General features: G+C 47.5%; 1 protein-coding gene across 1 annotated transcript; it reads right to left on the bottom strand.

Annotated features, from left to right (window-relative positions):
- Positions 1–216: 216 nt before the first annotated feature.
- Positions 217–24905, bottom strand: VSIG10L (V-set and immunoglobulin domain containing 10 like). Its single transcript, XM_063140074.1, has 11 exons — positions 24702–24905; positions 14662–14991; positions 11606–11869; positions 10294–10581; positions 9213–9470; positions 7865–8140; positions 5463–5750; positions 3688–3798; positions 3185–3237; positions 1600–1731; positions 217–813 (listed from the first exon to the last, which is right to left on the bottom strand). Exons 1-11 carry the CDS (start codon positions 24766–24768, stop codon positions 730–732), a joined length of 2151 nt encoding a protein of 716 aa, XP_062996144.1. The 5' UTR covers positions 24769–24905; the 3' UTR covers positions 217–729.
- Positions 24906–26723: the final 1818 nt, after the last annotated feature.

Raw genomic sequence — 26723 nt, 5'->3', positions numbered from 1 at the left:
GTGGAAGGACCACCTCCTCCAAACTAGCCCAAATGAAGAAGACCTGCTCTTTCCTCCTTCTTCGGTCAAGGAAGAGGAGTCACCGTTGCGTGTCCAAAACCGAGGGTCCCCGTAGGTTTTCACGAGTCCAGTATGAGGCACAATTCCAGCCCTGCACTTCAGATACCAGAGAGGAGAGTTTTGGAAGAGGCAAGGTGCCGAAACGGTCTTGTCAAAAAGGCAGATTTTAATCCAGCCACTCAAAGGCTCTGCTCAAAGACTCAGCCTCGATCGGCTTCCATCCCAAATGCTTCTTGTACAGCATCGGTGCTCTCCTCTTCTGCTACCAGGCGAGTTTGGGTTGGGTTGTTTTATACTGTTTTGCCCTCAGCAGCTTGATCCGGTATGTGCCTTCAACTCAGGTTGCTTTGTAGGGCACTCTGTTCCAAGAGATCCCAGAAATAATCCTCCATATTCAAGCTACACAAAATTCCATCCGCCTGGGTCCCCTCCAACTCTCCCCTTACCTGGGTTAACTGGTGTGCTGCTCAAAACAGCTGTGTCCCCCCCCCTTGAATGCTCAGTTCCCATGATTATGCCTGGAAGTCAGAACGCTGGTTCCTGCACCCAAGGCCCAGTCTCATTATTGATGAAGACGCTGTGGGCCAGACCCCCAGGTGCCATATTGATGGCCATGATGGGCATACAGGTTGCTCTTGAGTCAAAGTCACAAGATGGGTCTTCACAATGTCAAACCTGGGTAGCACTGCGCACAGTCTTGGGGCGAGGTTTCACAGGGGGGGAAGGAAAAATGCTGTCCCTGGAAGTCACCGGCTGGGGAAAATCGGGAGGAGAGAGAATGGAATCAGAAAAGTGGCTCATGCTGGCTGGGGTGATCACAGGAACAGTGTTCAGCAGATAGCCACTGACAACATGAGCTTCTATGCTAACCAGAAGCTATGTAAGGGCATTTTGTGTAGAGAATGAATAATAAGGCAGCCTTCCCTAACTTGGTTAAAGTTCAAAACATCTGGAGGGCACCAGGTTGGGAAAGGTGGAAATACGTTTTGGTACAGTGGCTCCAATTTCAGTGGGGCTATGACTGGGTTTCAGTTGGAACCAGCCAGAACTCTAATGGGGCTATCCAAGGTGCTATCCAAGGTGCTGAACCATTCAGTCAGCACTCTAAAGGAGCTACCCAAACTGCTGGATCCTATCCCCAAATGGTTTCATCACCTTTGGTGGGTTTTCTTTTAGAATTCTGACTGAAGCCCAGAATGAATGCACAGCCCCATTTGAAATCAGAGCCACCAGCCACCACTGAATTGGGAGATACTCTGCAGAAGAAGATCCCCCTTAACAGTGAGTCTTAGGCAGCTGCTGCAGGACATCAGGTGGGGCTATAGAAGCAGTAGAACATGAAATAGCCTTCTTATACACCAATCTAGCTGCTATACCACAGGCAGGCCTTCCAGATGTTTTGGCCTACAACTCCCATTATCCCTAGCCAGCATAGCCCAAAAGTGACGGAAGATGGGACCTGTAGGCCAAAACATCTGAGGGCCACAAGTTTCCCACCCCTGCACTATGGCTTAGTAGGGTGTTTGCCGCAGGGCTTACCAAGGTGGACGGAGCGCCATATTTGCGCAGGTGTTCCTCATAGGTGATGGCGTAGATGTCCGAGTCTCCTGATGACCAACGAGGATTGCCCCAAGAGAGGTCACTTGGCTCCAGCTTGTTACCGTTTGGGAACTGAAACAGCACAGAGAAGGAGAGAGAAATAGTTTCACTTGCTATGGGACTGGTCGTGTAGTTATTTACAGCATTTACCTGTCGTTTTTCTACATATGTACTCCAAATGAATGACATACATAAACGACAGTCATGTTAAGCAATTGAAGTACTAAACCCTTAAATAGAAACAAGACAAGCAGCAGTGGAAAATCATTCAACAGCACTCAACCTCTCCCCCTCCCCAAATCCTAAGCACTAAAGCACTGTGTCCATAAATCCATCAACCAAAGGGCTTGTTAAAAACAACTTTATCCTGGTGCCTAAACATTGCCACTTACATCTCACAGATGTAAAGGGGCCATAGTTCAGTGGCAGGAGAACACTCTTTGCATGCAGAAGGATTGTGCCTTTGAATGCTCCATTCTGCATGTAGAAAACTAGCATGTCAGGAAGAAAGGTAGGTTAAATGCTCCTTTGATTTTAATTTTCTATGTGCAGGGTGTTCCCACCCCCACCTGCAAACTAAGTCAGTACAGTCTTGGGAGAGGTATACCACTTGATCCTGCTTATGATATCACATCTTCTCTTGCCTTTAAAACACCCAATGCACATTAATGGCATGTTCTACCCAAGGCCAGTTTCACAAGCAGTCCACACTGCACAATGGCCTTCTGTCTTATTTATTTATTTGTTTGTTTGTTTGTTTGTTTATTTATTTATTACATTTCTATACCGCCCAATAGCCGGAGCTCTCTGGGCAGTTCACAAAAATTAAAAACATTCAAAGTATAAAACAACAGTATAAAACTATAATGTAAAATACAATATAAAAGCTCAACCAGATAAAAACAGCAGCAATGCAAAATTACAAATTTAAAACACCAAGTCAAAATTTATTTATAGACTGTTAAAATGCTGGGAGAATAAAAAGGTCTTCACCTGGCGTCTAAAAGCATATAATGTAGGTGCCAAGCGAACCTCCTTAGGGAGTTCATTCCACAGCCGGGGTGCCACACCAGAGAAGGCCTTTTCCTGGTAGCCACCTACCTCACTTCCTTTGGCAGGGGCTCACGGAGAGCTATGGTCCGGGCAGGTACATACGGGAGGAGGTGTTCCTTCAAATAGCCTGGCCCCAAGCCAGGAATCAACTCAGAATCAACTCCTGCCAACCCCTGCCTCCCATGTCAAGTTAAAGGAAGCCAGATTCCAGCTGGACATCAGGAAAAACTTCCTGACTGTTAGAGCAGTGCGACAGTGGAATCAGTTACCTAGGGAGGTTGTGGGCTCTCCCACACTAGAGGCCTTCAAGAGGCAGCTGGACAAGCATCTTTCGGGGATGCTTTAGGGTGGATTCCTGCATGGAGCAGGGGGTTGGACTCGATGGCCTTGTAGGCCCCTTCCAACTCTGCTATTCTATGATTCTATGATTCTATGATCCACACAAATGTACCTGCATCTCATTTGATCTCACCTGGCGTGAAAGGTAGTGTTGTCGGGGTACTGGGGGAACATTCTTCTTATTTGCTGCAAGGGATGAAACCAACATCATTATGGCTTCGCAATGAGAGACTGACCGTCTCTGATTATCCAGAGGCATACCCCACGGAAAATGAACCACTTTCGCACAAAGTCATATCAGGCCAACACATTTGCACAACTGCTCAAGTGTGCATAAGCAGACATGTGAATTAGTGCAAACAGGACAAAATTCTTCTACGAAAATCCAATTGCGACAATAGGCAGGCGATGGAACGAAAGACGCCTGACAATCCACAGAGCGAAGATGAAGCAAAAGCTCTACTCTAGGCCCAAATTGTAATGTCATGCCTTGACGCTGCTTGGCTGAAAGGAGGCCAAGTGATTACACACATCTCTGGTTTTATGCGTTTAATTCCCCCACACCCCTAATTGGTTGACATGAGATTATCAACCCATTCAACTCTTTGTGTTCGACCAGCTCACTGTACGGCCCACCTTTCCGGTGGCAGATCAGCCAGATCAGGAAGATCAGGAGTGCGATTAGAAGCATCCCAAAGATGGAGCCAATCACAATCCCAGCAATGGCACCAGCACTCAGACTTCGCTCTGCAAGGCAAAGAAAGAAGGAAAACAGCAGGAGGAGAATGAGAGGAGCCCTAACTTTTGTTCTGCTTTAACCCAAACAGGGGCACTCCTGAAGTTCACCTCCTCCTCCCAAGACACCAAGAAATGTCTTCCCCTCCACTGATTTTAGACCATACCTGGTGCCCTCCAGATCTGTTGGACTACAACTCCCATAATTCCCAGCCATTTGGAAGGCATCAGGTTGGGAACCCTGCTCTACACTATCAAGGAATCTAGAGCTAGGCTTTTTTCTTTTTCCGGAAGATCAGGGGTAGGCAAACTGGTGCCCTCCAGATGATTTTGGACTACAACTCTCATAGTCTCTCCAATTTATCCTCACAACAACAACCCTGTGAGGTAGGTTGGGCTGAGAGTCTGTGACTGGCCCAAAGTCACCCAGTGGTTTTCCATGGCTGAGTGGGGACTAGAACCCAGATCTCCTGACTCCTGATCCAACACTTTAGCCACTACACTACACTGGCTCTCATCACATAGTCAAATCAATCATGTTCACTATAGGACCCCCCAATTGGCTGTGATCACCCATGTGACTATTCCAAGGAAGACGACCAAGTATTACAGAGGGGGAAATAGTAAAAGCAAATTTTACTGTTTGAACAGGACTGTGAATGGGACTGCATAGTCACATAATTTAGGGTCTGTGGGGGAAAATATTTCAGACCCTCTGAAAGCAATACTTTTGACCTCCAGATTAGAACATGAGCACATTTGGTGAAGCTTTATTTTACATTAAAGACCCTCATTTTTAACAACCCCGGCAAAGCATTTTAAATGGCTGTGAAGTGCTTTTTCAAAAGCACTAGCTGTGAATGCTTAGTGCTGGTGTTAAACTATTTTAAGCCAGTTAAAGCACTTTCACTGTCTTTGTGTCAATTCAATACCATAAAAGCCGGCTCATCTGCTTTTCTTCCAAAGCCAAGCTTGTACCAGGCATTCACCTGGTTGCTTGTGCTCAGTAACCATCACCTTTGGGTGACCAAACAGGGAAGCTTTTGCAAACTGAAAGGAAGTTTTTCTCCTTTGCAGCAATTTAAACCCCCAAAACAAAATCCTTTGGTTTAAGTGAAGAGTTAAGGCTCATACAAACCCACCATACATCAATAAGCACGGATATTGCAAGTTACGTCTCTTGCCTTAACTTCAGTATTATGTGAGCAGTATTAATGCTGCACAGTCTGCTCTCATACAACTTTGGATCTATGCCGCTACGCTTCACCTTGCTCTTTTAGCTGCCATGAAATGTCCATCGGAAGGAATGGGGGTAACACAAATTTGCAAATAAATCTCTTCCTATTGTGAAAGAATGCAATAGCGTTGTATGCAAACATTAGCAGCTTTAGAAGTTTAACTGAAGTTAGTTTCATGCAAGTTCTTTTACTTAAACATGAGCAACGTGTGTGTGGGCTAGCAAGTTTTGTTGCAAGGTGGTAACTTTTCGAAGGGCGCAATCCTATGCATATTTACACAGAAAGACGTCCCACAATCCCCAGCATTCCCCAGACATATAGGACTTTTCTCTATCTAAACTTGCACAGGATTGCACCTTAAAGCTAGTTGCAAGATGCTCCTTCCCAAACCCAAACCATTACGGCCCACGTGTCTCCTAAAGTCAGGAATACACACACCTGGCTGGAGGATTTGAACAGAAGAGGCATTCCCAGCTTGGGATCCCAAATGAGGCACAACTTGGAAGGAATACGGAGTTTGGGGTTGCAGTCCCGTAATAGTGGTGGATCGGTTGGTAGCCCCCAGGACTTCCACTGTCTTCCATTCCTCAGCAGAACGGTACTGCTTAGGGCCCTGCATCTGGATCCAGAAGCTGGTCACCACAGATCCATTTGGAATCATCCAGGACAGGTAGGCAGAACCAGGATGGGGCCCAGAAGACAGAGTCCAGTTGGTGATGGAAGGGCCTGCCAAGAGAGGGAAAATCCAGAGTGGATATAGTTCTACACAGAACCTCTGTTCTGCACCGAAATGGAATGTGATGCAGGAGATCAATAATCAAAACTCCTAAACTCCACACACACACCCTTTAACTTTAAAGCTGTCGGAGGGATATTTGTACGACTGCAACTGGAAAAGCTATGGTGTGTGTGTGTGTGTGTGTGTGTGCCATTTCTTGATCTAAATCACTTCCCCCACCATCACATCACAGAGAGAGAGAGAGAGAGAGAGAGCTGCTATTAGATCGGCCAGATGAAATATATGTAGAATCATAGAATAGCAGAGTTGGAAGGGGCCTACAAGGCCATCGAGGCCAACCCCCTGCTCAATGCAGGAATCCACCCTAAAGCATCCCTGACAGGTGGTTGTCCAGCTGCCTCTTGAAGGCCTCTAGTGTGGGAGAGCCCACCACCTCCCTAGGTAACTGATTTCATTGTCGTACTGCTCTAACAGTCAGGAAGTTTTTCCTGATGTCCAGCTGGAATCTGACTTCCTTTAACTTGAGCCCGTTATCTGTATCTGTATTGTAGCCTGCATTGTTTTCCTCCAGCAGGACTAATAGTAACTTCTGTTGGGGGTGATTTAGATATGGAAAATAATTTGGGGCTGGGGGTTCCCCACCCATGACATACCCTTTAACTGGGACACTGCCATGCTGCAAAGCAAAGTGCTACCCTCCGGCGCTATTTTCATTTGGGTTCAAAACTGTGGTTACGTGTTTTGGAGCTCAGAGCCCACTCTGCCTTGCATTTAGGTTCTCAGGAAAGTTACTTTCCTTTTAGGCCTAATCTACACCAAGCAGGATATAGCACTATGAACGCAGTATGAAAACAGTATATAAAAGGCAGGAGCCACACTACTGCTTTATAGCAGTATTGAAGTGCACTGACAACTGTTGGGGCCCATTGACACATACCATATACCGCTTTCATACTGCTATATCCTGCCTTTTATATACTACTTTCATATCCTGCTTGGTGTAGATTAGGGAAATGATTTTTTGGAGACCACCCATGCCCACCATGGCTGTGATTTTATGAATGGGGATCCCCCATGGTAGCCATTTTGTGAGAGCGCTCACGATGGTCTCTCAAAATTCAAAATGTGCCCACCATTCCAAAGGGGAAAAAAAAAGGTTTGGAACCCTGCTCTGGGATATTATGGGAAATAAATTAAGGTAAGACCAGGACCCAGCCAGACTGGACCCACCAAAGAGTACATTGCTAAAAGCCCCTTCGGTCCTGGATCCATCCCTGTCACTCAACACCTCCAGCTCCCTTGGGCAGGAAATGGGTGATATAAAAAGGCTTGCTGGGTGAGTCTCCCCCCTCTCGTATCTAGAAAATTAGCATCCATGCTGCTAATTCAAGTTTGTTGCGTTTTGTAGTTTCTGGCGCATCGTTGCCAGAATTCAAAATGGCAGCTACACACTAGAGGTGGGTGAGAAGTTCATTTCAGTTTGTTTTTGATACGGATTTACTAACATTTGCAAATGTATTCATACGAGAAAAGATGTTAGATTTTTAAAAACTGAATGTGGGAAAAGCGAAGCTGGCTGATTCATCCATCCAAGCCTGGGGCTATGAGTGTTTAGTTCTTAACACCTGGGTTTGACTCCCTCTGTATCCAGCTATGTTGGTGGTGCTGAATTAGGATTATCACGTCACGTCACGTCACGTCCGTCCCTCCCCCCGGACAGGCTCTTCATCTTTAACAGCTATATGGCAGGTAGCTCCAACGTGGTCCTCTCCATGTTGGGAATAGCATTGAATCTAGCCAGTGTAGATGTCTGAGAATTTGTTTCAGTTCAGTTTTGATAAGTATTGACTAAAATCCAGACATTTCTTCCTATTGGAGATGGAAAGAACTAGAGATTTGGAAAATCTCGATGTAAGAAAAAGCAAAGCTGGCAGATTTATCTGTCTCTACAGCACACTCTTTTTTCAAGTCCTCTCCCCTGGTTCCTGCTTGCAGACAGTATCAATCAAGGTGTTGGGAGCCCATTAAAACCAACAGAGGGATTTTAAGGACACAGAGAGGACCTGAATATCTATGTTACTCGCTGGTGCACAGATCTCACCGAGGATGGTGAGGTTGGAGTGCTGGGATCCCAGTGGATTGGAGCAGATGGCACTGTAATCTCCCAGGTCCTTCGGAGCAGTGAAGTTCCAGATGGTGAGTTGTGTTCTATCGGGGCTCAGGTGATAATGACCTCCGGAGGGAATCGGCAAACGATGGTCCCGAAACCAGTCAATCTCCACGGGGTTGAAGGTACCCCGGCAATGCAACTGCACAGAAACTGGCCCTTCCATGTCGCCGGATGTCTGGAACGAGAGTGAGACCCCCGAGGGGGCTTCTGTGGAGGGAGAACAAGTTTTCTCGGTGAGCAGAAATAGTCACAAAATCTGAATGGTGACAAATTTAAGCCCAAATGTCAACATGGCTGCTGTAGCTCAGTGGTAGAGCAGCTGCTTTGCATACAGAGGGTCCCAGGTTCAATCCCCACCAGGTAGGGTTGGGGAAAAACCCCAGCCTGAAATCCTGGAGAGCTGGCTGCCAGTCAGTGTTGACAATACTGAACTAGATGGACCAATGGTCTGACTCAGTAAGGCAGCTTCCTATGTTCTCATCTTTTTGTACATAATATGTCAACATGGGTGATCTTTCTTTTAATGTCCATATTGCCTTGGTATGGGGAATAATATTTGTTTCAGTGAGTCTTTTTATTATCCATCCCAATTTGTAACTTCTCCCTCGAGCGAATTCAAGGCAACGATCAAGGGCAGAGGATTGAATTTCGTTCCGCCTGGAGGCCAAATTCCATTTCAGAGGACCTTTTCGGAGGCTGCATCCCATTGGTTGGTCAGGCCAAAGACAGAAGGGGTGCGGCTAGAGTATCCCCCAATTCCAGCATTTTTTTTTCACTTAAAGCTCTTATTGCCAGTAACTAAGAATTAAGAGAGGTGTTTTAGCTTTTTAGAAGGAGGGAGAAATGCTCAAAAACTCCAGGAAACCACCAACCAATTGGTGGACAAGAGAAAGGGCATGGGACCAGGGAAATGGTGTGTGGCCATCTGGGGAACCCCGGAGGGCCAGGTTGGGGGCATAGGAGAGTCAGGTTTGAATCCTAAGCCTGACGTTCTGCACCCATGATCAAGGGAACCATCCCATTTTTAATACTCACAGCAACCCTGTGAGGTTGGTTAGGATGACTGGACAGAGATCCCCCCCACTGAGCTTCATCACTGTCTGGTGATTTGAACCTACCTCTCTCTGGTCCAACTCCAATGCTATACCCACTACACCACATTGTCTGTAACTAACGAAGCACCCTTCCAACGGGGGCCTTCCCCCACCAAGCACTCATTCACTTCCTGGTCTTAGATCATTCTGGCCCTATCACCAAGTTTAGTCATTTCTCATCTTACCTGGAATCATGCTGCAGTTGGCCTGCCCAGCCAAGTGGCGTCCCAGGCAGGTGACCTTGTTGCCACTGAGCCCAGTTGGAAGGGGAAAGACCAGCAGCTGCTGCAAACTGGAGGCATTGGCTTCTTTCGTGTGTCCTGGGAGCCCTCGGTAGCTTAGCTGGGGCGCAGGTGATCCTCCAGGCCAGGAACAGGTGAAAAGCAAAGCGGTTCCATTTTCTGCTGAAGTCATGGAACAGTGGGGAGACCCAGAGGGCCTTTCTAAGGGAAGAGGAAGGAAGGGGTGAGCGAAGTATTCACACACCTCCGAAAGCTTGGATTCAGAGAGTTGGGGCTTCCTCATTGGCTTATTTGTTTCAGAACAGCAAGCAAGCTGAATGCAAAGGAAGTATCGGTAGCAGCCATCTCTAATCTGCCAGCCCTCAAGATAGTTTGGACTACAACTCCCATCAGCCCCCAGCCAGCATGATTGGTGATTATGGGAGTTGTAGTCCAAAACATCTGGAGGGTGACAGATTGGGGAATGCTGTTAGATAGGGTTCAGGAGGCATCAACTGAACCACTGCAATCTACAGATGTACCCCAGGCTTCCTCAAACTGGTACCCTCCAGTTGTTCTGCACTTCAGTTCCGAACAGCCCCACTTGGCATAACCAATGGTCAGGAATGCTGGGAGTTGTAGTCCACAACATCAGGAGGACACCAGGATGGGGAACGCAAACGTAAAGGCTAGCAAGAGATCCAAATTTGAGGGAGGCGCTTTTGGTGTAAAAAGTCCTGGTGGGGGTTGAAAAGCAGACGGGGGCAGGAGGAGATTTTTGCAGAAGCTGGGGAGGATTTGGAATATTTAAACATCCTTTACGGTAAGCCCCTGCCCCAGCTTTCACCCACCCTCCTCTTCCCCAAGAAATCTAATGCCCGTACCAAATGACAGAAACCAGGATTCTTTAGGGAAGAATCCCTGAGAGTGGAACTGCGTGCTTTAAGCCTTCCTAGTAGATCTGCTCAAGGCTGCTCTATGGCTGGCACCCTTCAGATCAGCGCCCCCTAGAAGGGAAGGAGGACCCAGGTCAAATGCAACTAACGGGCAACGTTGAGACGGCGAGTGTTTCGAACACGCTGTTGGGTGTGTTGGTTGATGGCCAGGCAGGAATACGGCCCGGCCTGATTCAGTTGCACTCTAGGGAGCTGTAGAATGGGAAAGGAGGGCACGAAGAGGTCCTCAGCATCTGCCACATTCCAGTAGATCTTTGCTGGAGGCTCCGATGGTGCCAGACACGTTAAGTTCACAGTACTGTTCACTAGGACAAAACTGCCGGCATCGGAGTCCCGGTCTGATGACGAGATGGTGATTGTTGGGGTCTCTGGCCCATCTGGGAGGAATTGAAACAGCACAGCCATGTCATACCATACCGATGTAATGTCTGTTTTGTAGATCAAAGACGTAACCGCCAATCCATCTGTCAGGCCTGCCTCCTGCAGGGGGCCTGCCTCCTCCTCCTGACTTTGGTTATGCGGGTTGTGACCTCCTGACGAATGGGGCAATTCAAATTGATGGAGTGGCCATTTAGCAGCAGAAAGGCGGCCTTATGGTCTGTCTTCTTTGCCCAGCCATCTGAGAATGCAAAGAGCTTCTCGCTGGGCTGGTTTGCCTGGCTGCTTCCGTTTGCGGCCGGGCTATTTCCCCACACACGCTCCTTCCTCCCGAAAAAAGGTGGAGAAACCGCCGGCCACAACCAACACACACCACAGTTTTGCACGGTGCTGTTGCAAGTTTGATGTTGGTGTGTGAAATCATCATTGTGTGTGGTCTGGCAAACAAATTGGGCTACCTGATTTTCATCAACAACCTGTACAGGAGGAGGAGGAAGAAAAAAAAGAAGGCACCTGCCTGTGAACAGGAGGGAGGGATGAATTCCCTTGACGTTTCATTGCCCGTGGAAATTAGGAAGGTCTACAGTTTTCAGACGCATTAGCAGTATTGGGCCAAACTATGTTACTGCCTCTTTAAAGCTGGGGTGTTAAAGCTCTTTCAGCCAGAGGGCCAAATTCAGTTCCACGGAAGCACTTGGGAGCCACATTCCAGTGGTGGGTGGAGCCAAAGGGGGAAAGGGGTGGGGCCAACAATACCATCACAGTTTAGCTGTTGGTGCTGAAAACTGTGGGTTCAAAGGATCTTTTGAATCTGCCTTGTACTCAGCCTTTTTGACATGTGACTTGTCCATTGCCACGCCTCCCGTGGCAGCCATTTTATGGTGGTGCCCAGGACAGTTTCTCAAATTGCCAAATGTGTCAATGGCCCCAAAAGGTTGCCTACCCCATTCTAACCCCAGAGCACACTGTATTAGTGCATAAAACAAACTACAATAAGAACAGTTATCTCTAGTGTCAACTCACAGTAGACCGTAAGGTTAGCTGTGCCGGTCCCATTCCCAAAAGGGTTGGAAACGGTACAACGGTAGACACCAGCATCTGTACGTCGTGGGTCTTTGATTTCCAAGTAGCCAGCCGAGCGCAGGTATCGGTGATCTTCAACCAGACTCTGCCCATTCTTGGTCCAGGAGACAGAGCCTCGGACTGGACTGCAATTCAGGGCCACTGAGATGCCTCCTTCCATCACTTCCGCAGATGGTGGGGACACAGAGACTTTGCCCACATCCTCTGTGAAAACACATAAGAATGGGTCCTAGTAGTTGTCCCCACACTATTGCCCTAGTCCAGGGGTGCAGAACCTCAGACCTGGGAGCCAGATTCAGCCCTCCAGGGAAGCCGACCCTTGGGGTCTTTCTGGAGAACCAGATCCCAGGGATGTGGAGGCCTCAAGATTTCTTTCCACAGTCAGGTCCTCTCCCTGGGCCATTAACTCTGGAGCCATTAACTTTTGAGGACAAGAGGTCAGCATACTCTAAGGATGAGGATCTAGGGTCCTGGTCCTTCACACCCAGGGATCGTCCATCCCATCTGGGGAGACATTTTGTGGGGAACATCCAAGGCTGGGCTGGTTTGGTAGCTGGCAGTCTCATGCACTGACAAAGCTATCTGCAGGGCATGACTTTCCCCTCCGCAAAATTTTACAACTCCAGCCTATTGTAAACCTATTTGTGAACCGCCCAGAGAGCTTCGGCTATCGGTTATTTAAAATGTAATAAATAAATAAATAAATTTAATAATATTGCTTTCCCGCTATACAATGTCGTGGACTGAAGCCACTCCACTTAGGGACATCAGAGAAACCTGCAACGGAATCAAATCAGTTTGGATTTCTAGGAATATGACCCACAGATTCTGAAGTGGGCCGGCTTTTCCAGAACCGCACAGATTTCACAAACTCCTGGGAATTTTTTTAAAAAAGCTTTCCTGAATTTGATGCAAATTGAAAATGTACATTTCCCTGCGAGCTAAAGCATGAAAATGCACATTTTGGGAGGATTTGTGCATTTGGGGGCAGGGGGGTGGATTTGTGCATTTTCACAAATTCAGGAAATTGGGGGGGGGGAACCTGATTCCATCAATAAGCGGACAACAGAACAAAAAATAACATATATTACAAAGTCCATACAACCCTAGCTCCATGGCACGGAATAGAGGGAATTAAGGAGCTATTTTTTATTTATTTATTTAAGCATTTTTATGCCGCCATTCAGCCAAAATAGGTTCTCATGGCGGCTTACAAAAGTATTTTTTGACAGTCCCTGCCTACAGGTTTACAATCTAAAAAAGTGACACAAAAGGAAAGGGGATTGGGGGGAAAGGAAAGCAAATTCAGGCGCTACAATCTTAGTTGCAAAGTTCAGCAGTGACAGTTGGTAGGAGGAGGGAGGGGGCTCTCAGCTGGAGCTGGACCCAGGCACGATGGAGAGGTGTCTGGCTGCTGCTTCCTCCCTCACTGGTGGCCTCTGCAGAGACAGTTGGTAGCAGGAGGGAGGGGGGCTCTCAGCTGGAGCTGGACCCAGGCATGATGGAGAGGTGCCTGGCTGCTGCTTCCTCCCTCACTGGTGGCCTCTGCAGAGACAGTTGGTAGCAGGAGGGAGGGGGGCTCTCAGCTGGAGCTGGACCCAGGGAATAGAGGCAATAACTGAAGGGGAGGGAGCTCTTCTACGGGTGAAGCCCTGTGCTGGGGTGAGGGGGGCTGCAGCCCAGGGCGGGTACTGGATGCTTTAGATGTTTTCTCCATTCCAACCAGCCTTTTATGTATTTGAATAATAATAATAATAATAATAATAATAATAATAATAATTTATTTCTTACCCACCTCTCCGATTGGATCGAGGCTGGGAACAAGCATAAAATACAAGTTAAAAACATAGTATACACTGTTAAAAACATCCTAAAAGCATCCTAAAATTCTACTGGATAGGCCTGCCGGAAGAGATCAGTCTTTATAGCTTTCTTGCATGCTAGTAGACTGTTAAGTTGACGAGTCTCCTCCGGCAGGCCATTCCACAGTCTGGGAGCAGCAGAAGAGAAGGTCCTCTGGGTAACGGTTGTCAGCCTGGTCTTTGCTGACTGAAGTAGATTCTTCCCAGAGGTCCTGAGTGTGCGGGGCGGATTATAGATGTTTAAACCACCTTTCAGCATAGATTATCCTCCCCAGTTGGTTTAGAATAGTCAGTAAAAACGTCATAGGTTCATACAAAAATGGCCTTACAATGATAAAACACTGTATGATCACACAGAAACTCACCATCATCCTCACCACCACCACCACAACGTCACATCAATAAAACAGATAAAACAATCACATGAAAATAACAACAGCAAATTAAAACAATAATAGCTGGACAAGCATCTGTCGGGGATGCTTTAAGGCGGATTCCTGCATTGAGCAGGGGGTTGGACTCGATGGCCTTATAGGACCCTTCCAACTCTACTATTCTATGATTCTAGGGCCATGGCTAGCCCTACCAGGTCTAGCGTGATGGAGGAGGGAGGATCTCACAATATGGTTATCGCAAGACCTCCCCCTCTGTCTACACGCAGCGCACAACATCCTAGGAGGAAGAGGACATTGCGCCCGCCACCTTTTTTTTTTTAAAAGGAGATGGAACGCTCATGCGCAAAACGTGAGTGGTTTTTTTTAAAAAAAAAAATTCCCCACTCTCCCCACCCTACCCTTGAGGAGCTCTGTGCCCTGTGCCCAGCTCCTGGTTACTCATGAGGAGCCGGGACAACCCGCAACGCCTGGTCACACATTCCGTGATTTTGGGATCATCCCGAGACCACGGAAAAAAATGTGACTAAAGGGTAGGGTGATATCCCAGGCCAAGGGAGGGATCATCCCTCCATGCTCCTGGGATGCCCTGTGCATCATGTGGATGCACAGGGATGATCCTGGGGTTATTACCCTGTCTAGCTATGCCCTAGGTTGGCTGAGAAGTTGGAAGTGCCAAAAGAGAGGAAAGATGCTTAAGTCAATGGGTCGCACATCAATGGGGCCCGAACTCAGTACTCACCATACACTCTAATAGTGATGTTCTCCTTTTGTACGGAACTGCCCAGCGGGAAGACCTCCACTGTGTAGATGCCAGAATCGGAGGTTGTCACTTCAGTGATGTTGAGGTTCCCACGCACGGGGTCCACGCTGAACCGAGGATGGAAACGGGGGGCTACCACGACGGTGAAATTGGGACGCAAGGATCCCATTGCCAGGATGGTCACATCCTTCCTCCAGATAATAGTGGTTTGAATCTGTACAGAGGGTAAGGAGAACGGCACAGGGAGAGAAAGAGGATCCCCCACATGTACAGCCAGGGGAGGTGAAGGAAGAGCAGGAAGGAGCGGGGCTGAAAAAGGGGGGAAAAGAGAGAGAGGGTGAAGTGGCCAGTGTGGCAGACAACATTAAAGGGTACCAAATCCATGCTTGAATTATGAGAGGAAGCCTGGGGAGGGCTGAACCGTAATAAAATTCACAGGTCCCAATGCCTGGCCCAGACTGTGGTTTTAGCCAAAGTGTAGCCTCCCTATAACTTCCTTAGAACTGAAATTAAGGGGGGCATCACAAAAGGGAAAGAGCCCCAAATCCTGAAGATGCACTGCCTGCCTGAGTAGACAATATTGAACTAGATGGGGCCAGTTGTCTGTCTCACTCACAGACTGCTTCTTAAGGCACACTGTGCAGTGACAGCATTAAAACATACACACACATGAACATTAGGACTACGCTGAAATGAGCAAATTTGAAAACGAGCAGTATTTCCGAATTTGAATTCTAAAAATAATAACCTGATGTTACTTTTAAAGCACCTCCTCTCAATTTGTCAAAGTAAACTTTTCCTCTCCCCTTGTTTAATAGCCAAATTTTTCATCATTTGGAAAGTTGGTAATAATAATAATAATAATAATAATAATAATAATAATAATGTAGGTTATAAGTATATTTCGGGAACCAAATGGTGGGGGTGGAAGGTCTAATTCTCCCCTCCTGGTGTGTTACTGTCCCAATCTGAATCAGGGCCATGCTTGTTTAAACTAGAGTACAGAAAACACAAACCCTCTGCTACATATTATGTGATGAGCGTAATGTGTAGTTCGCAGGTTTTGTAGGTGACCTGGCTCAAAAACCTGCCAGACCTGTTTGTCCAGAGAAGAGACGGCAGGACCAAAGAAAGGAATGTGTATGCCACAGGGAACAATGCCTCTTTCACACCACCTTCAACTCGCTCACACACACACACACACACCCTCCATTTTTCTATCTGCAGCCTTCATTTCTAATTAGCTCTAATTAATGTTATATAGCCATGAACAATAATACTAAAACTCAATCCGAAAGTTTGCCAACAGCTGTTTTAAATTTGCATTCATTTAAATACATTAACACTCCGTTAAATAATTTACTTTTCTAGGGAAGGCCCATCATGCTGGGTCCCTGCCTAGAAAAGGAAAGACCCATGGGACGTCTGTATCCAGGCCGGCACCTAGTATACAAGGTTAATTTGTGTAGTAATAATGGCCCATTGCTGATGGGAGAGCAGTGTGAATTTGACAGTCACACACGAGCTGCAGACTCAGCCTCCATCTTTCCACACAGCTGCCTTGACAGGCACTTATCTGCATCCAGACAAAAAAGGAAAAAAGCCTCCGCCTGACGTATTTAGCCTATAAAGCGTGACCTGCATGACTGTGTCATTGCTGTACTTTCACCAACCTGCGCTCACCGCAGCTATCAGAGACCACACAGAGTGAAGAATCTGGAGCAGGTTGTCTTGCTGAGAGCAATTGGCAAGTCTTGCAAACAGCTCAGAAGAGACCTACGTCAACGGCAGCCTTCTTGTGGGCTCCTTGACCACCCCCTCCAGCCCCCAAATTTAGAGTTACCAGGCTTACAAACACGGGCACACATACACTTTTCTATAATCGAGAAGCAACTGGAAGGAGAGTTTCTTGGATTTGCAGGGCAATTCACTAAAGATGTACTAAAATATTCATAGAGGCAGCAGGGAACGTGCACATGTGGTTTAATGTTCAGAATCCAAAATACGCCTGCACAGGATGCACAATGCCACGAAATCCAGGCAATGCGGGTCTCCGGTCCTTCCTCATGGCTGTCAGCAATGATCACAGGATCAGGGCAGCTAACTGTCCCCGTGACCACCTACATCGATTTATTCCTCTTGACCTCCCTTATCTTCGATCCTTCAATTTCTCCGTCCCTTTTCCCCACCTCCTCGCCCAACGAGAGTCACAATTTCGCCAAACGCTTTCCAGCCGTGCAGGCAAACCATTAACGGCATGTACACAAATCGAAACAAGTGGCACGATTTTGTCAGTGATTATTATTATTATTATTATTTATTATTATTATTTATTTATATAGCACCATCAATGTACATGGTGCTGTACAGAGTAAAACAGTAAATAGCAAGACCCTGCCGCATAGGCTTACATTCTAATAAAATCATAATGAAACAATAAGGAGGGGAAGAGAATGCAAACAGGCACAGGGTAGGGTAAGCAGGCACAGGGTAGGGTAAAACTAACAGTATAAAGTCCGCACAACATCAAGTTTTAAAAGCTTTAGGAAAAAGAAAAGTTTTTAGTTGAGCTTTAAAAGCTGCGATTGAACTTGTAGTTCTCAAATGTTCTGGAAGAGCGTTCCAGGCGTAAGGGGCAGCAGAAGAAAATGGACGGAGCCGAGCAAGGGAAGTAGAGACCCTTGGGCAGGCGAGAAACATGGCATCAGAGGAGCGAAGAGCACGAGCGGGGCAATAGTGTGAGATGAGAGAGGAGAGATAGGAAGGAGCTAGACCATGAAAAGCTTTGAAGGTTAACAGGAGAAGTTTATATTGGATTCTGAAGTGAATTGGAAGCCAATGAAGAGATTTCAGAAGCGGAGTAACATGGTCAGAGCGATTGAGTTTGGATTTGTTATTATCATTTGATTTTATTAGCGCGGCTTGCACATGGATGGCCTCGTGGCCGAGGCAATCCCAGGGAGGGCTTTGCCCTTTCTGACACCGAGATGGAAAGGTGTTTGCCTCTGCCTCCAGTTGGACTTGGCTTCCCCTCTGCCCACTTGATTGCAGGGTAGGCACCAGGGTAGGCATCTTTGGACCACTGCTGAGGGTCCACATCGCAGCAAGGGCCCATTGGGAAGAGACCCCTGGACCTTCACCTCCTCTTCACCCTTGCAAGCTGCTTGATCACCTGCCTCTTGGTCTTTCCCAGAAAATGGTGGCAGTGACAAGGAGGAGAAGCAGTTGCCATGACTATTCCCTACTGGCTCTATGCCCGTCAAGCAAGCCATAGCAATGATGAGAAAGCCGAGGAGCACCAATAGCTGCTGGTGACAACGGTGTGAGGAAGGTAGACTCACTGGCCTGGTTCAGACAACACGCTAAACCATGCTGCTTAGCCACAAAATGGTTAATGGAGTGCATTCCGTTAAACGTTTTGTGGTTAAGCAACACGGTTTAGTGTGTTGTCTGAACCAGGCCAGTGAGGGCAGGAGCCTATTGAGGGCATCTTGTCCAAGGACCATCAAAAACCTGGAAGGGCCACTTCTCAGTTGGTCTCCTCATCGTCTAACAACAGCGGGGAAACTCCAAAATGGCGCCAAGAATGTGTGTCACATGCTGGCTTTCATTGCTTACAGCCCGGCCGAGAACACAAAACCCACAAACTCAGAACCGGCCTTCGTGTGTGTGTGTGAAGCACACCACACAACCCATCTGGATAGTCTAGCATCCCCTTAGCTCAGGGAGTCTCAAGGTGGCAGTTTAACTTCCCCGCCATCCGTCTGGCTGATGATATGGGATACGAAGCCGCAAACAACCACACATCTCAATATTGGAGTCCTTCCCCCTTCCATTTCCTTCCGCAAGGCCCTTTATCGTCTGTCAACACCACTGAGGAGAGGCAACAGCGCTCGGGATTTATTTGCCCAGCCTAATCCTGGCCCTTCCTTTCCATCTCCGGCTCTTTGAAACCATCCATATAACAAAAACCCCAGCCGGCGGGGCCTGCAGGTCTGAGCCCTTGTAAATTAAAAAGCTGAACAACAGCGTCGGCCACACGCCAGGGGCTGCATTAGCGGGAGCTGAGTGAGGAGAGCCGGGAGGCAGCGGGGGGGACGACAAGGGAAGATGGATGAAAATTGGCTCAGTGGGAGCCCGGCAGCCACCACAGGCTGTAATGGATGGGCCGGCTCCCTGCGGGGAAAGAGAGTGGGGCATGGATGGGAGATAGCCATAAATCTAACAGGAGGGGGTGGGGTGGCCACCGAGGTGCCTGCGTGCAAGGCCTGGGCTCTACTTTTAAGACGGCAACAGGGCGCTAATAGAAAGGCGGCCATCTTCCTTTTGCCTTTGAGCTTAACTAATGGAGGCCCTGAGTCTGTCACAGTTTGCAGGCCAGGCAGAAATCAACAGGGGAAGCTTGGTGTGGAAGGAAGTGATGTAGCGATGGGATTTTTGCCTGTCAGGTAGCTGTCAAGAAACCAGTTCTCTGATTTATGTTGCTGACGTGGCAGCGGGTATAGGACGGGAATTTAAGGTGGGAAAGAGCGGAGGGCTGGACAGGAGGAATATTTTTCCCAAAACACACATAAACACGCTGCTGTTCACAGTGTATTTGACCCTCTGCTTGTATTTCACAACCATTTTAAAAAGAGTGTTTGTTGCTCTATTTTCAAAGGGCAGTGCAGTAGTTTTAGTAGTAATACTAATAATACAATACTAATAACACTAATACTAATACCCTGTTTCCCCGAAAATAAGACAGTGTCTTATATTAATTTTTGCTCCCAAAGATGCGCTAGGTCTTATTTTCAGGGGATGTTTTATTTTTCCATGAAGAAGAATACGGTACACATTTACTGTTGAACAAAAAAAAAAGTCTTATTTTCGGGTGATGTCTTACTTTCGGGGAAACAGGGTACTAATAATTAGGGATGTGCTCCGCTCCGATTAGGAGCGTAGAAGCAGTAGCGGATTGGCCTGCTCCGCCTTACCCAGAGGCGGAGTAGGAGCGGACCGCGGACCCCCTAGAAGCAAGGCGAAGAGAAGCGCCCATTTTTCGGAGCTCCGAGTTCACGCGGAGCGCTCCGGTCGCCATCTTGAAAACATTTCGCCATAGGATTGCATTGCGGCAAATAATCGCGCATAACTACGTTGTTTTTGAAGCTATCGTTCTGGAAATTCTTGTGCACAGAGAGTCGTGGATGGGGGTCATTTTGAGACCACTCTCACCTCTCTGCGTTGTCTGGGTCGCGGGCTATATTTTTTTGAAAATCGGGTCAACCGCGCGGCTCAAACTGCGTTTTCGGCTTTTTGCCCATAGGATTGCATTGAGGGAAAGAATCGGGGATAACTGGGGGGGGGGGTTAAGCTATCGTTCTGAAAATTCTTGTGCACAGAGAGTCGTGGATGGGGGTCATTTTGAGACCACTCTCAACTTTCTGCATCGTACGGGTTGCGGGCTAGACGTTTTTAAAAAATCGGCGGGAAAAATACCTTTTTCAAAGGGCTGAGGGGCAGAGTCAGCTCCCGGTCATGATGATCCCAAAGTTGGAGGAGGGCATAGGCAAAACAGGTAACTTGGGATTCTAGGAAACTTCTCTTTCTTCATCTGAACGGGCTTTTCCCCGTGTTTTTTAACACAGTAGCCCCACCAAATGCACAAACACAACCTGAAATCATATACTAAGCCAAGAATAAGAGATAGAAACACAGCACTGCTCCCCACCCTAACCTTGGGGAACAACTGAATCGATGTGGTGCAAGGGGATGAGCTCCCCTAGGGCATCTCATCGTGGACGTGCCCCCACTCTCTCCTGCACTGGAAGGCCATTAGAGCCTTCCAAAGAGAGTAAAACGGTGGAGCAATGCCTATCATGAGTTGAAGTGAATGGTCACTTTTCAGTGGTGGAGCAATGCCTGTTCTGAGTCGAAGTGAGCGTTTTACTTCTTCTCAGAGCTGTGGCTGTCAGTGTCTTGAACTGGCAGCTACTTCCCCCTCCCCCGGGCACGTCCCCCTATTGCTGGTAAAAGACAGATATAGCCTTTTAAAAAAAGTTCTTCTTGTTGTTTATTGAGCAACACTGCTGCTTTTAATTCCACCCCTCCTTTGTTTATTGATTGATTTATTCCATTTTATATGCATTACTGGCTTATCCTTGGCTCACTTCCTTATGCCCCCAGAAATGCCAGCTGCATGCCTGCCTGCCTTCCCTCCCTCCTCCCCTGCCCACCTCGCAGGGATGGTGTGTGTGGGGTGCCCGATTTTCAAAAATTCGCCAAAAATCAGGGGATGATGGGATTGCTTTGAAACTTGGCATGCGTGTGTATATCCCCATGAGGTGTCATGGTGCCAAACATGAGGTTTCTAACTTGAACAGAAAAAAAGTTGTATAATTTTTTAGCTTTCAATGCAAGCCTATGGGGGGGGGGAAACGGAGCTCCGGATCCGGATCCGGAGCTCCGGGCGGAGCGGAGCGGAAGTGGGCGGAGCGGGGGCGGGGCGGAGCGGCCCGATCCGGAAAATGGCGGATCTGCAAGTGAAGCGGAGCGGGGGGTCTGTGCACACCCCTACTAATAATGGAATTTATATAGACCTTTCGAAGTACTTCATTTACATTCAGTCAATAGTCCCCGAAATGGCACTGCAAGGTAGACCAGCATATTTATGGCCTATTTTACCATTGTTGATGGGGAGACTGAGGCTGAGAGAGTAGCAAATTGCTCAAGGCAACTTCATGGCTGAGGTAGATTCAGAACCTGTCTTGATATTTTCCCACTCACATTCTTGCAGCTTGATATTACATGTTCTTACTCAGAGGTAAATATCACAGAGCCCGGTGTGGCTTACTCCCAAACAAGTGTGAATGGGATTGCAGCCTGACGGTGCAACCCTATGCATGTCTATCGGAAGTAAGTCCCATTGAGTTCAATCAAACTCATTCCCAGGTAAGGATGCACAGTAGGAGTAAGGAAACCTGGTGTGCTCCAGATATTTTGGACTAAAGCTCCCAGAATCCATGATAACTGTCTAGCCTGCCCTGGGGCTTATGGGTTTTCTAGTCCAACATATTTAGAGGACACCAGGTTACCAGCCCATGGTGTTTAGGATTGCGGACTTAGCCACGTTATTGCTGGCGTCTCAAAAAATAAAATAAAATAGCTTTGTGGTGTTAGCTGAAAGATAACAAAGGAGGAAAGCAAATATATATTTGGTTGCATCTATATGAGCTAAGAAATCTGATGTCAAATACTCCTGCAAACATCCTGAAGAAGGTGACGGTCACAGCCTAGACCTCCAGGGCAACCTGTGCCTAAGGTGCTCTGCAGAGGCCACCAGTGAGGGAGGAAGCAGCAGCCAGGCACCTCTCCACCGTGCCTGGGTCCAGCTCCAGCTAAGAGCCCCCTCTCTCCTGCTACCAACTGTCTCTGCAGAGGCCACCAGTGAGGGAGGAAGCAGCAGCCAGGCACCTCTCCACGGTGCCTGGGTCCAGCTCCAGCTGAGAGTCCCCTCCCTCCTGCTGTCAACTGTAACTGCTGAACTTTCCAACTAAGATTGTAGTGCCTGAATTTGCTTTCCTTTTCCCCTTTCTCCTCCTCCCTCCCAATCCCCTTTCCTTTTGTGTCATGTCTTTTAGATTGTAAGCCTGTGGGCAGGGACTGTCAAGAAATACTTTTGTAAGCCGCCGTGAGAGCCTTTTGGCTGAATGGCGGCATAAAAATCCTTAAATAAATAAATAAATAAGGTGGTCACTTCTGCATCACCAGAAACAAGACAAACATTTGCTAATGTATATGTTTATACTCAAATATAGAAATTACTATAATGTAAATAGAAATATAATACATCTTATCACAGTAAGGAAAACTGTGCCCAGGTGACCTGGGTACCTCGTACTCTGCTTTCCAGGTGCTAATTGTTGATGGCCAATGTCAAGGTCCCCTGCAGTCCCACCTTAAAGTTCTTTATCTTTATACTGGACCTGGACTTGACAACCTTTCAAATAAAAAATGCTTTCAAATAGAGGCCTGCCTTCAGATAGTAGGGCTGTATGGATTTTGCTAAATCCATGCCATCTATGTTTCACGGATTGTCAGGCATCTATTGTTGCATTGTCTGCATATTGAAAGCATTGGATTTCATGTACAAGAATTTCATTTGTTCACAAATGCACACATGCGTTGACGTGCCCTGCGCTAGTGTGCAATGGCGCCAACGCGCATTCGCAAATTAACAAAATTCTGCTACGGAATCCGCAGGTTGGATTCATGGAAAACTGAACTCAGTTGAATCTGTGGTGGATTTTTCCGACATGCCCTATCTGATAGCCATCCAAATAGAGGACTATCCTCTGTAAATTAGGGCAGATGGCTACCTGACCTGCGCTCTTCCTTGCACAAATTCGAAGCATCCCATCATGCTATGGGAATAGGCTGGGGTTGGGATAAGTTTCAACATGGGAAAGTCATTTCAAACATAGCTGCATTTTTACTCCATGCCTGACGTGGCTCCCTGAACCCAAATGTTCCAAATACAGCTCAGTCATCCAAGTCCTGCCACCGACTTCAATGCTTACTTTCTTCAAAAGCCATTCTAGTTGTGGACTAGAGGAAGCGGCAAAATGCAGAATCGCAAAAGGCCCTCACAAGGTGTAGAAAATCAATTTCCAGGCTCCAATCAAGCAGAATGGCAGAGATTACCACACTACGTGGTGACAGCCACCAATTTGGATGGCTTTAAAAGGGGGGTTGGATAAATTCCTGGAGGAGAAGGCTATCAATGGCTACTAGCCCTGATGGTGAGGTGCTACCTCCAGTATGAGAGGCAGAATGCCTGTATACACCAGTTATTGGGGAACATGGGTGGGAGGGTGCTGTTGCATCATGTCCTGCTTTGTTGGTCCCTGGTCAACAGCTGGTTGGCCACTGTGTGAACAGAATGCTGGACTAGATGGACCCTTGGTCTGATCCAGCAGGGCCCCTCTTATGTTCTTACGATTCCACCATCCACCCCCTGTACCACTACATTTAGCTAGTTAGAGACAGTGTGGCATAGTGGATAGAACATTGGAACTCGACCAGAGACCTGGATTGAAATGTCTGTCCTTCAACAGTGAAGTTCACTAGATGACCATGAGGCAAGTCAGTCTTTGTCTCTCTCTCCCCCACGACACCACACCACACCCTGGCACGCTCTTTCACTTGATAAAATGGAGGTGAACTAATGCACATTGACACAAACTTATGGAAGGAAAGGAGGCAAACATGAGATATAAATCCTCCCTGCTCAGTTCAGAAATTGATCAAACTGGGAAGGAACATAGAACTTGAGGCTGCAACTAAGTCGTTAGAAACATCACTGCAAACCATTACAACCAGAATGCTTTTAAGGCAGCCAGCACTTCTTAATTAGGAAAAACATTAGAGGTAGAATTTTGATGAACCTGAAGAAGTCTGCAAGGTTTTCATTTCCCCCCAAACTCAGTTTCTTCCTCAAGGCAGGCTATTATTAGGTTCAAGGCTGCTAGCACAGCGCTTCCGGGCAACCGTCTCCCTTTCTGATTGCAATTGTTTATACAGACACAGAAGCAGCCCCATAATGGGAGGTGCTTAAATGCCACTAAGAATTGTGTGTGTGTGTGTGTGCTATGCCACCAAAGCAGTTCTGCACAACCCATCATGTTCGAAGTAAACCTACCATGACATGATGAGCCTCCTTCCTGGTTTTGCGGTCTACTGGGGACTGCAAACATGGTTTGGAGGCCCTGGCGGGAGTTGACTGTTGCTACACCTGACAAAATTCCTCCTTTCTACTCAAACCCTAAAGGCAGCAGAGGCGTGGAACTTGGCACTCCTTGCAAGACAGGCCTGATACTGCCCCCCCCCCAAGAGAAATGTATACGTCTTACTATATTTAGCCCGTTCCTCAAAACAAGACACACTCTCCTTACATAATAGCGCTCAAATTCTCTCAGGTATCAACAAGATCAGACTTCGGAGTGGTGGGGGGAACCCCGGAGCGAATTTCCCAGACTCACCCAGCAGCAACAGCAGCCAGCTGGCCAAGGTTGAAGAGAGACAGGTGCCTGAATGCCAGCAAACCATGCCAGCAGGCTGGCTCAACAGGGGACGAGACGTGGGGCGCTTGGATCTGGGAAGGTCTCTCGGCGGAGCGCCGCAGGGAAGGGAAGGCCCTTCTGGTGTGGCCGGAAGGCAGGCAGGTGTCACCAGGTAGCGGCAGGAGCAGCCAACCCAAGGCACAGGAGGAGATCTGATCCTCCACTCCACCCCCACCCCCACCCCCACCGGGACTGATGACAAAAGGAGCTCAGTTATTCAAGTTATGCAGCAGGAAAACCTGTTAGACTGTTGCAGGAGGGGAGGAGCGTAACGGTAAGAGTTGGCCGGATGACCTGTCAAGGCTTTTCGCAACCAAGGGATGGAGTGGTTTGGAGCAGGGCACAGGCTGGCAAGGAATCAAGAAGAAATGCAGGGAGTGTTCCTGGCAAGGACTGACAAGAGGCGGTTTAGAACAAGGTTTCCCCCCAAACTTCTGCTAATCAGCATGCTACTCTTGCGAAATTAAAGTGGGAGGCATGCTCCACTCTTACCCACCTGTCGCAAGAGGAGTCCGCCTTCTGTATTGCTGCACGAGGCAGTGTTCTGGCAGCGCAATCCATAGCTATGACTAAACAATTGCATCTGAGGCAGAACCGCTTAAAAACTATGCGTCCCCACTAGATACTGTTTGGAAGGAGAAAGGGAAGAGGAGGGACCTCTTGAGAGATACAGCAGCTGATGTGTGTCAGTAGAAAACTTGTGCTCTCTCTGGAGTATCCGATCTGTAGCTTGGAAGGTCTCCTTGAACTAGGGTGACCATATGAAAAGGAGGACAGGGCTCCTGTAACTTTAACAGTAATGTAGAAAAGGGAATTTCAGCAGGTGTCAATTGAAGAGGGTGAAATTCTCTCTTTATCAACACAGTTAAAGCTGCAGAAGCCCTGCCCTCTTTTGTATCTGGCCACTCTACTATAGCTAGTGTAGCTTTAACTGTTGTGATGAAGAGGGAATTTCACCCTCTTCAATTGACACCTGCTGAAATTCACTTTTCTACATTACTGTTAAAGATACAGGAGCCCTGTCCTCCTTTTCATACGGTCACCCTACTTGAACCAACGCCATCCCTAGCTCTTCAGCTGGCAGCAGTTGTCGCAAGGAGTGTCTTTACACAATGACTTTGTGTGCGACTTGCAACCCTTCCTGACTCTGTTTGACTTGGGAACAGTTATCTATGTGTTGATTACAAGATGCTCAGATCACTGCAATGTGCTGTATGTGGGGCTACCCCAGAAGACTGTCCAGAAGCTTCAATTGGTTCAAAATGTGACAGCTAGGCTGCTAATGGGTACACAGTATTGGAACCATACTGTACCTATTTTGGAAGAGAACTGCACTGATTCAATTCAAACTGTTGGATGGAAACTTTAAAGCCCGAAATGGCTGTCTTGTTATGAACATGTCTAGTTATTAAAATCTGTAGGAAAGGCCCTTTTTGAGGGCATCATTGCCAAGAGAGGCCTGTTTTCCGGGCACATGTAAAAAGGATTTCTCTTGTATCTCTTCCAAATTGTGGAATGCACTCCCTCAAGAACCACTTCTGACACTATGTGCTGTCTGATGAACCTTGACTGCTGATTTTCAGGCTCAATATAGCTGTGTACAACAAGTTTATTGAACAGAGTTATATACAATTCCCTAGCAGGGCTCTGCAAGACAGGCCTGCAGCAGGGTTTATCAGTGGCTAAGAAAGGCAGGGTGGTGGTGGTTGGAGGCTAAGGTGTACCTAAGCGGGCAGCGAACAGGAGAATTACTGTGGCTAATACAACACAAAAGGACAGGAGCCTTTTGATTTTAGAGGACACCAATGCCGATCTACCCTTCAAAGAAGAGATCCTGGCTGGACTAGGCTGTGGAGGCAAGTTTGAGAGGAAAAGGTCTCCTGCCAGTTGACCTAGCTTGCATTTCCTTGCAAACATCAACATTCACAATCGCCGAACTGA

Source organism: Elgaria multicarinata, chromosome 13 (assembly GCF_023053635.1).
Source record: "Elgaria multicarinata webbii isolate HBS135686 ecotype San Diego chromosome 13, rElgMul1.1.pri, whole genome shotgun sequence".
Classification (NCBI taxonomy): Eukaryota; Metazoa; Chordata; class Lepidosauria; order Squamata; family Anguidae; genus Elgaria; species Elgaria multicarinata.
The sequence above is the reverse complement of the archived record's forward strand: the minus strand, read 5'-3'. Positions and strand labels throughout refer to the sequence as shown.